Here is a 12,453-nt window from a genome sequence, read left to right on the forward strand (position 1 = left end):
TCACAGGGTTCTTTTAAAAATATGTTTTTTATGATTCAGAGAGGAAGAGAGAAGGGAGAGAGAGATAGAAACATCGATGATGAGGGAGAATCATTGATTGGCTGCCTCCTGCATCCCACACTGGGGATCGAGCCCACAACCTGGGCATATGCCCTGACCAGGAATCAAACCCTGACCTCTTGGTTTACAGGTCGATGCGTAACCACTGAGCCATGCTGGCTGGGCTCTCACAGGGTTCTTAAGAGAATGGCCAATGAATGGTTACTTGTGACTGGCAGACAGTACAGGGCAGGGCTTAGGAAGTGGGCTCTGGGGTCAGTTGGCCTGGATTTGAACATAGGCTCCGCACTTGCTGTGCCACCTTGGGCAAGTTACCTAACTTCTCTGTGCCCATTTCCTTGTTTATCCATCCATTTAGAGGATTACATACAATGTTGTTACATGAGAGGTTAAATGAGAGGACAGATGGGCAGTGCCTGGCCCAGAACAAATACTGAACACACCAGCCTGCTGTTGTTTATAATCTTGATTAATAAAAACACCTCACATTGGAATTCACCTTCTAGCTTCTAAAATGTCTTCATACTCTTCTTACTTGATATCTACAACATGCTTAGGAGGAAGGCAGGCAAGGTAGGGTTATTAATTCATTTTCAGCTGAGGGAAATGAAGGTTTAGAGAGACTGAGGGACTTGCTCTGATCACACGGCCAATAAGTGGTAGAGTGGGCCCTTGAAGCTCCTGGCCATCGAGCCCACTTACTTTGCGTCTCCCCTGTCCCACCTGCTTCCCCAGGTGAAGTAGAGACCGGGGCTTAGGAGTCAGGGAAACCTGAGAGTAATAGACAAGGCTGACCTGAGTGGCTGTTCAGGGCAGCCACCCACAATGATCTGGGAAGACACTCTAGGCCAGGGTGGGATGGGGAAAAGGGTGTGGGGCACTTTACCCAGAGTGGAGGGCGTGGTACTCAGGGCGTTCTAGGCCATGAGCCAATGTCATGCTCATCACTTACATCTTCTCTGTGAGTTCTTGTCACAACTCGGGGGAGGGAGGTCCCCCTGCTCCACAGATTAGGAAATTGAGCTGGGATGAGGTGAGAGCAGGATGCTGGGGGCAGATGACAAAGCCCCCGGACTTCACAGTGGGTAAAGTGCCACTTTGCAGGACGAGCTTCCTCCTGTTGCCATGACGACTGTTCCCGGAGTGCCTTCACCACTGCAATCTGTTGAGCTATTTTCTCCCTGGTGTCTGTTTCTGGAGCCAAGTCCGGTGCCAGGAATGCTCAGGAGGGAGGAGGGGGGGGTGCCTGGCAGGGCTCCCTGCCTCCTCACCCTGCCTGAGGCTGTGGGAGGGGAGTTGGGACTTGGTTCTGCAGTTGAGGCCTTTGCGGGGCCCCATCTTTGTGATCTCCAATATTATCTTGGACAGGTCCGGCAGGAGGGTTGGTACTGGGTCCCTTACCTCCTCTGCTGGCACCTTTTTCTCCAGCCCAGGGAGACACGTGTGTGAGCACATGCTCTTCCTGTTCCCATCTCTGGGATCAGGGCTAATTACAGCCTATAATTAGGGGAATTACACTCATTAGGGAAAGAGCTGATCATTGACAAAAACTGGGCTGAGGAGGGAGGGCTTCTGGGAGCTGAGAAGGAGGCAGCACTGGGCTAGCTCTCCCAGCCCCTCCATAGCGTTTGTTCCCGTGTCAGGGCCTCCAACTTGCTGCCTTTCAGCCACCTTTGTCTGGCCCAACAGAGAGGAGGTCTGGGTTTTTGTGCAAAGGAATTTGCAGCAAGAGAGAAGGTTACCATGGCGTGAAATTATGCCTGCTGTTTAGGAGGATTGATGAGCCATTAGGGAGGCTGACTGGGCCGCCTAGATGCTCACCCTTTCCTTAGCTGGCCTCTTGCCTCTGCCAAGCCCCCGGCCCGCCCCACCTCCAAACCCCTGCTGCCACGCCAGACTGTTCCCCCAGTTTGGGTGGTGAGGTCCGGAAGGGGTGAGTGCTCCTCAGGTGGGTTCCAAGCATCTGCATCTTCAGAGGAGTGCCTGCCCTCCTCCCTAGGCTGCGGCCCCCCACAGGGCCGCGGAAGTGGTCCATGACAATTCAAAGCAATCCTGTAACTGTTCACACCAATTATTTCCCCATTAGCATTCCCTAATCTAAACGGGTTATTCTGCTGCAGCAGTGCAAGAGATCAAGAAGACTTTGCCTGGAGAAGGGGGTGCCAGGAGGGATGCTGATGGGAAGGGGTACCGTTCCAAGCCCCTTCTCCCTTTCCCATCCTGCTAGCTCTTTAATACTAGTTTCTGGTGTCTTCATGGAGCATGTGCTAAGCACTGGACATGCACCATTTTGTTTAATCCTTAACATGACTTTGTGGAGTGTTTTAGTCTCATCTTGCAGAAGAGGAAAAGGAAAGTTAAAGAGGTCAAGTGACCTGTCCAAGGTCAATAGCCAGTAGGGAAGAGATTCAAACACAGATCTGCCTGGTCTGTGATTTTATCATTACACTAGAGGCCCAGTGCATGAATTTGTGCACTGGGCCAGCGGGGGGTGGGGGGGAGAGGGAGGGGCTGAGGGCGATTGGCTGGCAGGCCCTGCCCCCTATTGGTGTGGGGGGGCCCAATTGGGGGCGGGGCTGGCCAGGGGGAGGGGCCGTGGGTGGTAGCCTCCTTCCTTGCCCCTGATCGGAGTGGGGAGGGGGCATCGGGGGTGGGGCTTGTGGGGGGAGGGGCCACGGGGGGTTGGCAGGCTGGCCCTGGCCCCTATCTCTGGCCGGTTTGCTGGCTGCAGTGGGCGTCATAGCGACTGGTCATTCCGGTTGTTCCAGCTTTCCAGTCGCTAGCTTTTTATATCTATAGATAATGCCACTTCCCTATTTCCTGAGGTGTTCTGAGCTGACTGGGGCATGGGCCAGGGCTAGGGTGGGTTATGCAGTTCAGGAAGGCCAGGCTAGTAGCTAAGCACCTCCACATGGTCACTGACCTTGACCCCTTTGCATTTTGGGAAAGCTTATAATGTTATTGCCTTTTTAAGTATCTGCCTCCCCAGAGATTTTTAACTCCTAGAGGGCAAGGACTTGGCTGGTTCATCTTGATATTGCCAGTGTCCAGCGCAGGCTTGGCAAAGAGTAGATGCCTAGGAAAAGTATACTGAATGAATTAATAAATGAATGAATGAATGAGTGGCAATAGGCACACCTGGGGGTTACCCAGTCCTGTGTCAGTCTCCCTTCCAGACCAGTTTTCTGCAGGTGGAGGAGGGAAGGTTCTGGAAGTGTCAGATGTATACAATACTCACCTCCGGTTGTATACAGCTTCACCAGGTGCCTGTGCTGTATGTTACTAGCCTCTCCCTGTTCCCCGTGCCCCCATGCCATAATAGCACCAGAGACCCCAGGAAGGCAGCCAGTCTGGGCTGGTTCTTCCTCTGCTGCCTGGGCCTACCTTGGTAGTGGAAATGGAATGTGCCAGGCCCTGCAGATGGTGGGAGGCTCTGGAACCTCAGGGCTGCTTGGTGGGTGGGGCTTCGGATGACTTGGCCCCTCAGCAGGAAAGACTGGTTGGCCAGGGGCAGCGGGTCAGGTCCCCCCAAGCCCTCCACAGTCACCGTCTCCCCTTCCCGCAGGCTGATGTTCCGGACCTGCCGATGGAATAGACAGCAAAGCAGAGCAGTCAGGCTTTGTCCTGCTGAGTCCTACAGCCTTTAGGTTCCTGCAGGCCCTGGGCCTGGCCAGTCCTCAGTGTCCCTTGGGCACTGGCACCCCCAGGCCCTGAGCTCGGCACTTGAGTGCAGGAGGAGGTCATTTTACCTTCCCAGTAATCTTGTGAGATAGGACCTGACGTTCAAAGATAGTAAGTAAATTATCCAAGGGCACACAGAGATTATTAGCAGAATTAAGATTTGTAAGCATGTTTGTCTCAAAGCTTTTCAACTACACCCGCTGCTTCCTGTCCTTTCACTTCTCTGGGCTCAGTTTTCTCCTCTGTAAAGTGGGGATGGAGTAGGTGTATTGAACTAGATGGTGTCTGAAAGCCTGGCCAGCATTGTGAGGTCTTATTTTGATTTTAAATTGATTTGAGGGCAGTGGGGGGGGGGGGCGGAAAGATTTGCTGTTTCACTCATTTATGCATTCATTGGTTGATTCTTGAATGTACCCAGACAGGGGATTGAACCTGCAACCTTGGCATATCAGGATGGCGCTCTAACCAACTGAGCTACCTAGCCAGGGCAGCATTGTGAAGTCTTAACCGTCAGATCCATGTGCTCAGCTTCCCCTAGACTTCCTCTGTTAGGTGCCTCACAGGCACCCCGCATCCAGTCTGCATCATACTGAGCCACCCTCTTCCCCCAGGCAGCTGTTCCCCTGGCTCCCCATCTCAGGGGGTGACCTCACCATCCACCTGCGTGCCCAAGTCAGAAACTGGCATCTTGCCTCCTCCCTCATCTCCCACATCCAATCAGTCATTCAGTCCCGTCAGGTGGATCCAAATCTGTTCCCTACCCTTCGTCCCCACTGCCACTTCCCTGGTACCTCACTATTATTCTCACCTAGATCATGGCAGCAGCCTCCTGGCCAGCCTCCCTGTCTGCAGGGCTTAACCCACTCCACCCTCCACATCAATATCTCTGAACTGCAGCCAGTTCAGTCTCATCCTGTTGCTGATCATGGTGCTTCTGTGTTTAAATCCTCTGGTGGCTCTCCGCTGAGCCCACAAAGCCCATGGTATCTGGTTCAAACTTCTTGCTGTGGCCCTCAAGGCCCTGCCCAACTTGGCCCCTGCTGACTGCTGGCTTTACACCATGAGCCTCCCCATGCCGCCACCATTCTATTCTCTCTTCAATTCTCAGTAACCTCTTTTTCTAATCCTTCGCTCTGGCTGTCACAGGTCCCTCCGCCACCACCCCAGTCCTCAGGTCCTTAATCCCTGGAGCATCCTTCTAGGCTCCATGCCTCCATTCAGTCAAACAAACATTGACCAGCAACAGCCTCTACCCAGAGGGGAAGTAGCAGTGTGGCCTGCTACAAGGAGCACTGGATTGGGAGCCCAGAAATCTGGGACCTCATCCTAACCATGTCATCTTGGACAAGTATGCTGACCATTTGAGCTTCAGTTCCCTCATCTTCTAAAATGGCCTTTGCTACTCAAACGTGGTCCAGTAGCATCAGCATTACCTGGGAGCTTGTAAGAAATGCGGAATCTTAGACCCCACCTCCGATCTACTAAATCATACTCTGCATTTTAACGAGATCCCCAGGTGATTCAGAAACACTGATCTCCATGATCTCCAGGCTCCCTACCATGTTGCTCTGAGGCAGGGCCTTCAAGGGTTAACCACATGGGCTAGTTAAGTGGCATCCAGTGAGTCACCAAGCCCCTCCCAGTCTTACCTTCCAAATATTCCAGTTGCTTTCTCCTCTCATCCCTTTGTAACTGTCTTGGCTCAGATCTCCCCTATTGTTTCTCACCTAGAGAATGGCCTTCACACCTCCCACCCCAAACGCATCTGCCAGGTCTCAGCTGTCTCAGATCAGACCATGTCTCTCTCCCACCCAAACCCTGTTGGTGACTTCAGACTGCACAGAGCACCAGGTCCAAACTTGCCAGCTCGCAGTTGGCCCCAGCGGCTTTGCCAGCCTCCTGTACCTGCACTGCAGCGGCAGGCTTTGCCTCACGCCCGCCCTCTGGGTATTTGCCTGTGCAGGACCCGGCCCAGGGAATGCTTTCCTCTCTTCCGTTCAGATCTCAGGGCCCTCATCCTCTGCCTCCCCAGCCAGGCCAGTCAGCTCCGTTGCTGTGGGCTCTCCCCACCTGTCCTCTCCCCAGGGTGGCATTTGGGGTCACCACTCCTTCCTCACTGGCATTCTCAGTCAAGATGTGTGGAGAGAGGGAGTGTGTGGGTTGCTGGTGGTACTGTCCTCCCCAGGTTCCTGTGAACTGAGAAGCCACAGGAGGCTGAACACAGCCATATCCAAGGAGACGGCCGTACTAGGCTCTGGGCCCCTCGGAACTGTGGGCACTGAGAACAGACGTGCCCTGAGGACGCCCCTGACTGGGAGAAAAGACCTGCTGGGTCTTTGGGGCGGAAGAGAATGCCAAGAGAGGGTGCTGGGCAGAAACGCCTCCTCCGCCAGGAGCTCTCCACCATGGCACACTTGGGTGGAGGCTGCCTGGCCATCTGCTGGTGACATTCCTCAGGGAATTCCTGCCGCAGGCGGAGGCTGGATGAGGCCCCTTCAAACTTGGAGATTTTGTGATTCTAGAGTTGGGCAAACAAGACTCACACACGTGGAATCTGTAATTATCGAGAGATGCCAGGCAGCATATAATTCTGCCTTAAGTGGCACCGAATGCGTGCAGCAGGAATCCTCGGGGGAAGTGGTGGAGTTGCCGGCAGAGGGAGAGGGAAAGCGCACAGAGCAGGTGGGTCTGAGAGCGCCTGGGGGGGGGGTGGGGGGGGATGGTGGACTGGAAGGAGGAGGGACTGGAAGGAGGAGGAGGAAGGGAGGACATTTCTACTGGGAAATTACTCAGGAAGCGAAGGCAGAGAAGTAGAAATGAATTAGCATTTTTTCTAGTTCCCTTAAACACCCTTTTGACCTCTAGCTTCCAGCTCTTGACCCTGCTGCTTTGCTAGCAGCAACAGCATCATTGCAACAACAATAATTACCATTTCCAGAGCACCCATAACATGCCAAGCCTTGTACTATTTATGGATATTATTTCAGCCTCACCACAGTTGTATCAGGGAGGTGGTAAAATCTCCATAAGTAAACAGAGAGGCTAAGGAACTTGCAAAAGGTCACACACAGGTGTTGAGTAGCAGAGTCTTGCGTCTTGCTTTGCTGGAGGCAAAAGGCAGCTCCTTTCCTCCCAACCTCGTGGGGCTGTCACCCGCAGATAGACTCCCAGACATCTTTATTCGCAGGCCCCAGGCCTGCCAGGTACAGCAGGGAGTTGGAACTTGGCCCGACTTGGCTTTTTGCAAGATGTTGAGATTTACGTTCCCACCAGCCATCCTTCCCCCCAGAAGCCTGTCAAGCTGGGAAAACTGGGAGCTGAGGCCTCTGGCTCCCTCTGGTCTGGGGAAGGCAATGCCCCCCCTTAAGCTGGCCTGGCTCCTAGCCCCGCGTGGTGGTGACGGTTGTGATGAGTGCATGGAATTGAGAGGGCCCGGGTTCCCTGGGGATCACATCCACAAGGCGCCTTGTTCCTGGCCAGAGACTGTCTGGTCCCTCAGGTTTCCGACACCTACTTGCAGGCCTGCTGCAGTAGCTGGAATGTAATTTGTCGCTTGTGTGAGGGCCAGGCCTGACAGGAGCCAGCCAGGGCTGGGTGTTGGACAAGGATGGTGATGAAGTCTTGATGCAATTTGCCGGCACCTGAAGAACTTGGGAGACAGATTGAAATGTCAGTTCTGCTCATGAGGACTGTCTTCTCACACTTCTAGCCAGTGACAAGAGCGGAGCTGGGGGCCAAGCAGGGGGAAGAGAGAAGCAGAGGGAGGTGAGGACAATTCCCATAGGACTCCAGACTGTCTAACACTGACCAGAGGGTCAGTTCAAGGAAGGAAATGTAGCCACTTTGAGGGAACTGACTCTTTCCTGGATGGGAGGTGGGGAGGACGCAGGTTGCCCTTTGCCATCATCCCCCAGACCATCAGCCTGACCGCCCTGTCTGTCCCCATAGAAGCTGCCAGTCGGGTCTCCAGAACAGGCCCTAATGGTGTGACAGCGCCACAAGTCTTGCACACAATTGCCCTAGTACAACCCTGCACAGGCGGATGAGCTCAAGGATGACTTGTGTGTGAGCCCCATTCCTAGCACCTGAGCCTCACACCCGCTGCAACCGACCACAGTCCCTGCTCCAGTACACTCTCCTGGCCACCGACACACACGTGTGTCCTCTGACATAGGCCCACTTGCACGCACACAGCTCCCTCAAACACATGGCCCGGCACAAGTGCGTCCTCACATCTGTACGCTCCTGAGATTCACGTGCTCTTTCATGCCAATAGTAGTATAATCACAATCTCCCCCATGAGGTCAAAAGCTCGTTCACACCCATTATCCTTTCGGATCTCACAAAATCTCCACAAGGGAAGCGGGACAGGCTGTGTTTACTTCAACTCTGTAGCGGAGGGAAACGTGTAATCAGAGAAGGTGAGAGCTCCTCTTTGGGTCACACAGTAATTCCCAGGCAAAACCAGGACTCCAGGCCGGTGCTCCTGCTTCCTGGTTCAGGGCTTTGTCTTCAGGCACAGCATCCCAGCCCCTCCCCCAAACTGGGAGAATTCCAGGTGGGTGTCCTACAGGAGCAGGCAGGGCTGGGCTGAGAGAAGGGGTCAGAGGTGGAGCCCCCCCCCCCCCCGACTGTCCCCACCTGAACTTCCTCTTTGGATTTGCCACCCCCAGGCCAATCTCCTGGGCTAGTGGAAGGACAGGGGCTCTTGAGTCCTGGGATCAATCCAAGCTCCATCACTGATAAGTTGAAAGGTCGTTGGGGAAGTCCCATGACTTCTCTGAACCCCAGTCTCATCTGTGAAATAGGATAATCCTGCCACTTCCTGGGGTTGTAAGGATTAAGTTAGATCCTGCCTGTATGGGGCTCAGCACACAGTGGGCACTGCATTCACAGGCCTCTTTCCCTTCTTGAGGAGACCTGCGCCCTCCTCTGGTAAAGCCATGCCCTTCGCCATGATGATAGCTGGCTGCGAACCCACCCCACCCGCAGGCCTGCCAGGGCTCTGCCTGGGAAGCACTGTGCCTGGGAGCCACCCTCTCCCTGGCCCAGGTTCTGCAGCTGCTGGGAAGCAGGGTCAAGGGCCTGAGGTGCCACTGCCCAGTATGGCCCAGGAGGGAGCTTTCTGAACCAAGGAAAGGAGCCAGACTCAGAGTGACTAGCTGGGAGGGGCCTTCTGTTTCAATCTCCTTTTACAGAGAGGGGAACTGAGGTCCAGAGAAGGTCAGGGGCTGAGCCCAGTCACCAAGACGGGCTGCAGAGCTAGGTAGGACTCGAAATTCAGTTCCAGTTCTGGAGCCCGTAGCAGCCTCTGTGCACTGTCTGGACGGATGCTCTTTCATAAACTCTTATGGGGTGGGGTCTGCTTTAAGGATGGGGAGAGGGACCTCAACCTATGGAGCTAGAGCTGACTGTACCCCTCTGGCCCCCCTCAAATGGACCTTCCAGGAGCCAGAAAGAGGAGGTTGCCAGAAATCCCACCTCTTGATATGGCAGGGAACTAGGTGCTTTGGCTGTTAAACTGGCAGCTGGCCTGGCATGAGAGAAGTGTGTTCCAATGGGGCCACCTGGGGCACTAGGGCAGGGACAGTGGGCAGCTGTGCCCAGGCTCCAGATGGTATAGGGAGCAACCAAGCCAGGATGGAGGCTGGCAGTGGGAAGGCTCTTGGAATGCCAAGCACAGTCAGAGGCATGTGCCAGGCCCAGAAAGACCTGGAGCCCCCAGGGGACACTGGCTGCTTGGAGGAGATGGGACCTATAAAGCCATCATGAAAGGGCTTCTCTGGATCTCTCATGAAAGAGCCTAGCCCAGTGCCTGAACCCCCGCTGAAGCGGGCAAGACTTCTCTGAGCTGGCCTCCTTGCTGTGGGCGGCTCAGACTCCTGGCCTTAGCGAGCACAGATATCTGCCGTGCCCTGAAGGGAGTGTGGGGCAGGGCATGAAGCAGGTTATGAGGGGCTGTGGTCCAAAGCTGGGCTGTCAGGGATTCTGGAACCCCTGAGGCTATTCCTCATGAGAAGGACATTGAAAGGGTCTTGCCCAGGGCCCCAGACTTTAGCCAAGGTTGCGGTCACATGGCAGGGGCTCAGCGTGATGTCAGGCTGACCTGCACAGGGGTGGGATTTGTGGGTCCTTAGGATGCTCCTTTCTTCCCCTGGTTCCTCCCAACTCCCTTACCCAGATTCCATCCCTTTTGCTTATCCCTACCCATCCTTGTGCGTTCATGCAGGGCAGACAGGGGCTAACCCACAATGGGCAGAAGCCACAGGACTTTCCCCAAGCCGGAAGGAGCAATGGGCTGTCTTCTAGGCCTTCTGGCTGCCTCACCCATCCCACCTCCAATGCCCAGCATGGCCTAGCCCAGCTGCCAGCCCTGGCTGGGCAGGGTGGCACTGCTCAGGCCTAGCCTCTGGCAGGAGTGTAATCCAGAAGCTCTTAAGCCGACTGCCTGCTCCTATGCAATGAAGTCACCGGTGCAAAACTGCTCAGCAGCCTTCAAGGGCCAGTGTACCATATCCGCTGCTTTCCAACCCAGGCTTGGCTGCTGGCCTCTCTCCTTCAGGTCTCAGAGCAGGTATGGTCACCTCCAGAAAGCCTTCTCTGTCCCCTCAGACTGGCAAAGTGTGCCCCAGCCTGGAATTCCCATAGTTCCCTGTGCTTCCCACTCCATTCCCAACAGCACTGAGCATTCTGTGGTCATTGTTTATGACTTCTGTCTCCTCCGCTGACTGAAGAGCTATGTTCCCAGCACCTCGCCCAGAGCCGGGCACCTAGTAATCACTCAAGTTATCTTTGTGGAACAAATTCATTCATAAAAAAACACATTAGTTAATGATTAACTGAGTGACCTTGGGCAATTCCATTTTTTTGCTGGCCTTGGTTTTTCCACCTAGCGATTTGGTTTTGGTATATGCAGTGTCAGTAATTCTCCAGGTCCCCAAGTGGCCTGTGCAGCCAGGAGGCCTGGGTAGGAGTAGAGATTGCCTGAACTGGCCCTGAAAGAACAACTTTTTATTTCTTTTTAAATCCTCACCCCAGGATATTTTTTCCATTGATTTTTTTTTTGAGAGAGAGGACGAGAGAGCGGGAGGGAGGGAAGGGGAGAGAGAGAAACATCGATGTGAGAGAGACCCATAGATTGGTTGCCTCCTACACATGCCCCAGCCAGAGCCAAGGATCAAACCTTCAACCCAGGTATGTGCCCTTGACTGGGAATTGAAATCGTGACCTTTCGGTGCACAGGCCGATGCTCTAACCCCTGAGCACACCGGCCAGGGCAGGAACAACTTTAAATCCTGCTTCAGCCGGGATGATTCTGTCCCTTCCCCTCCGACCCTCCCTGCCTTGGCCTCAGACTCTGTCTCCGGCCATCAAGGCTCTCTCCTTGGTGGCGAGGCGGAGGGTGGGGCCAGCATTTGCCTTCCACATTTCCTGACGGCAATCCAGGGCTGTGGCAGGTCTTCCTCTCAAGGTTGCCTGGTAACGGCTTTTGCATTCTGATGAAAAAACGTGGCGGCAGCAAACAACAGACACAGGGCTGACATGAGAGGGTGGGCATCTAGGGTGGGGCTTGTGCCTGGGCCAGGGCTGGGCAGGCAGAGCCAACATCTTGCTCCTTTGTGGAGAGAACCAGGACTGAGCCCAGCCTGGCCCAGTGGGCTTCAGTGGGGATGGTAGGCTTGGGGGGCTGGTAGAGCCAGCCTAGGCCTGCAGGGGGGCACCCAGCCTGGCATCAGCCCCTCCTACCCCCTTCCCCACACCTGCAACTGGTGCCTTCCACCTGGTGAGCCACAGCCAGTGCCACCTCTCATTAGGTGATGATTTTACATTAATTACCTTAATTAAGCGGCACTGAGTGCTAATGGCTTGGGGGATGGTGGCTGTTCCTAATTGCCCTCCCAGTCAGCCCAGAGTGAGGGGCACAGTGTTTTGTGGAGCAGGAGCAAACAGTTACAGAAAGAAGGGGAGGGCCCAGCCGGTGTGGCTCAGTGGTTGCATGTCGACCTATGAACCAGAAGGTCACAGTTCGATTCCAGTCAGGGCACATGCCTGGGTTGTGGGCTCGATCCCCAGTAGGGGCTATGCAGGAGGCAGCCGATAGTTGATTCTCATCATTGATGCTTCTATCTCTCTCTCCCTTTCCCCTTTTCTCTCTGAAATCAATAAAAAAATATAAAAAAAAAACCGAAAGGAAGAAGGGAAGGGGCCCACCAGCGGTGGGAGACGGTCCCTCCTCCACAGGGCCTGTCTCAGACCTGGGCCCGACATCCCCAGGGGAGGGCTGGGGTGCTCCCCCAGGACAGGTGTAGCTGACTTTAGGCCCGTATCTAAGGGCTTTGGAGTGGATGGGGAGGTGGCTGGAAGTGGGGAACAGGTAGTGCTGCCCCATTCCCTCGACTCCTCCTCTGTCCCCTTCCCTGTGCCCCTCAGTTGCCTTCCTGACTGCCTCCAACAGTCACCTCCTTCCTTCCATCATGCATTCAACTGTCCATTCATTCCGTTAGTCTGTGGAGAACCCATTCTGGGCCCCTTACTCCAAGGCACTGCCCAAGGCACGCACAGCCTAGCTGGGGAGATGGACAGCTGTAAACAGATGGATAGAAGGCAGAGTAATAAGACATAGAATGGGGGATGCCCCAGGCTTTGGGGATCAGGAGAGAATTCCCAGAGAAAGTGATGCCAGGGTTGAGTCCTAAGGGAGGGAGTAGTAGG

General features: G+C 54.7%; 1 protein-coding gene across 2 annotated transcripts in view; it reads right to left on the minus strand.

Moving 5' to 3' along the window:
• SEZ6 (seizure related 6 homolog) overlaps positions 1–12,453 on the minus strand; it is a 24,742-nt gene that overhangs the window by 9,580 nt on the left and 2,709 nt on the right. For both annotated transcript variants that reach the window (XM_023759551.1, XM_023759550.1), the window contains exon 3: positions 3,445–3,640. In XM_023759551.1, the coding sequence (XP_023615319.1) occupies positions 3,445–3,640 (196 nt within the window). The remainder of the gene's footprint in view (positions 1–3,444; positions 3,641–12,453) is intronic.

This window comes from Myotis lucifugus, unplaced genomic scaffold, assembly GCF_000147115.1.
Source record: "Myotis lucifugus unplaced genomic scaffold, Myoluc2.0 scaffold_157, whole genome shotgun sequence".
NCBI classification, from domain to species: Eukaryota; Metazoa; Chordata; class Mammalia; order Chiroptera; family Vespertilionidae; genus Myotis; species Myotis lucifugus.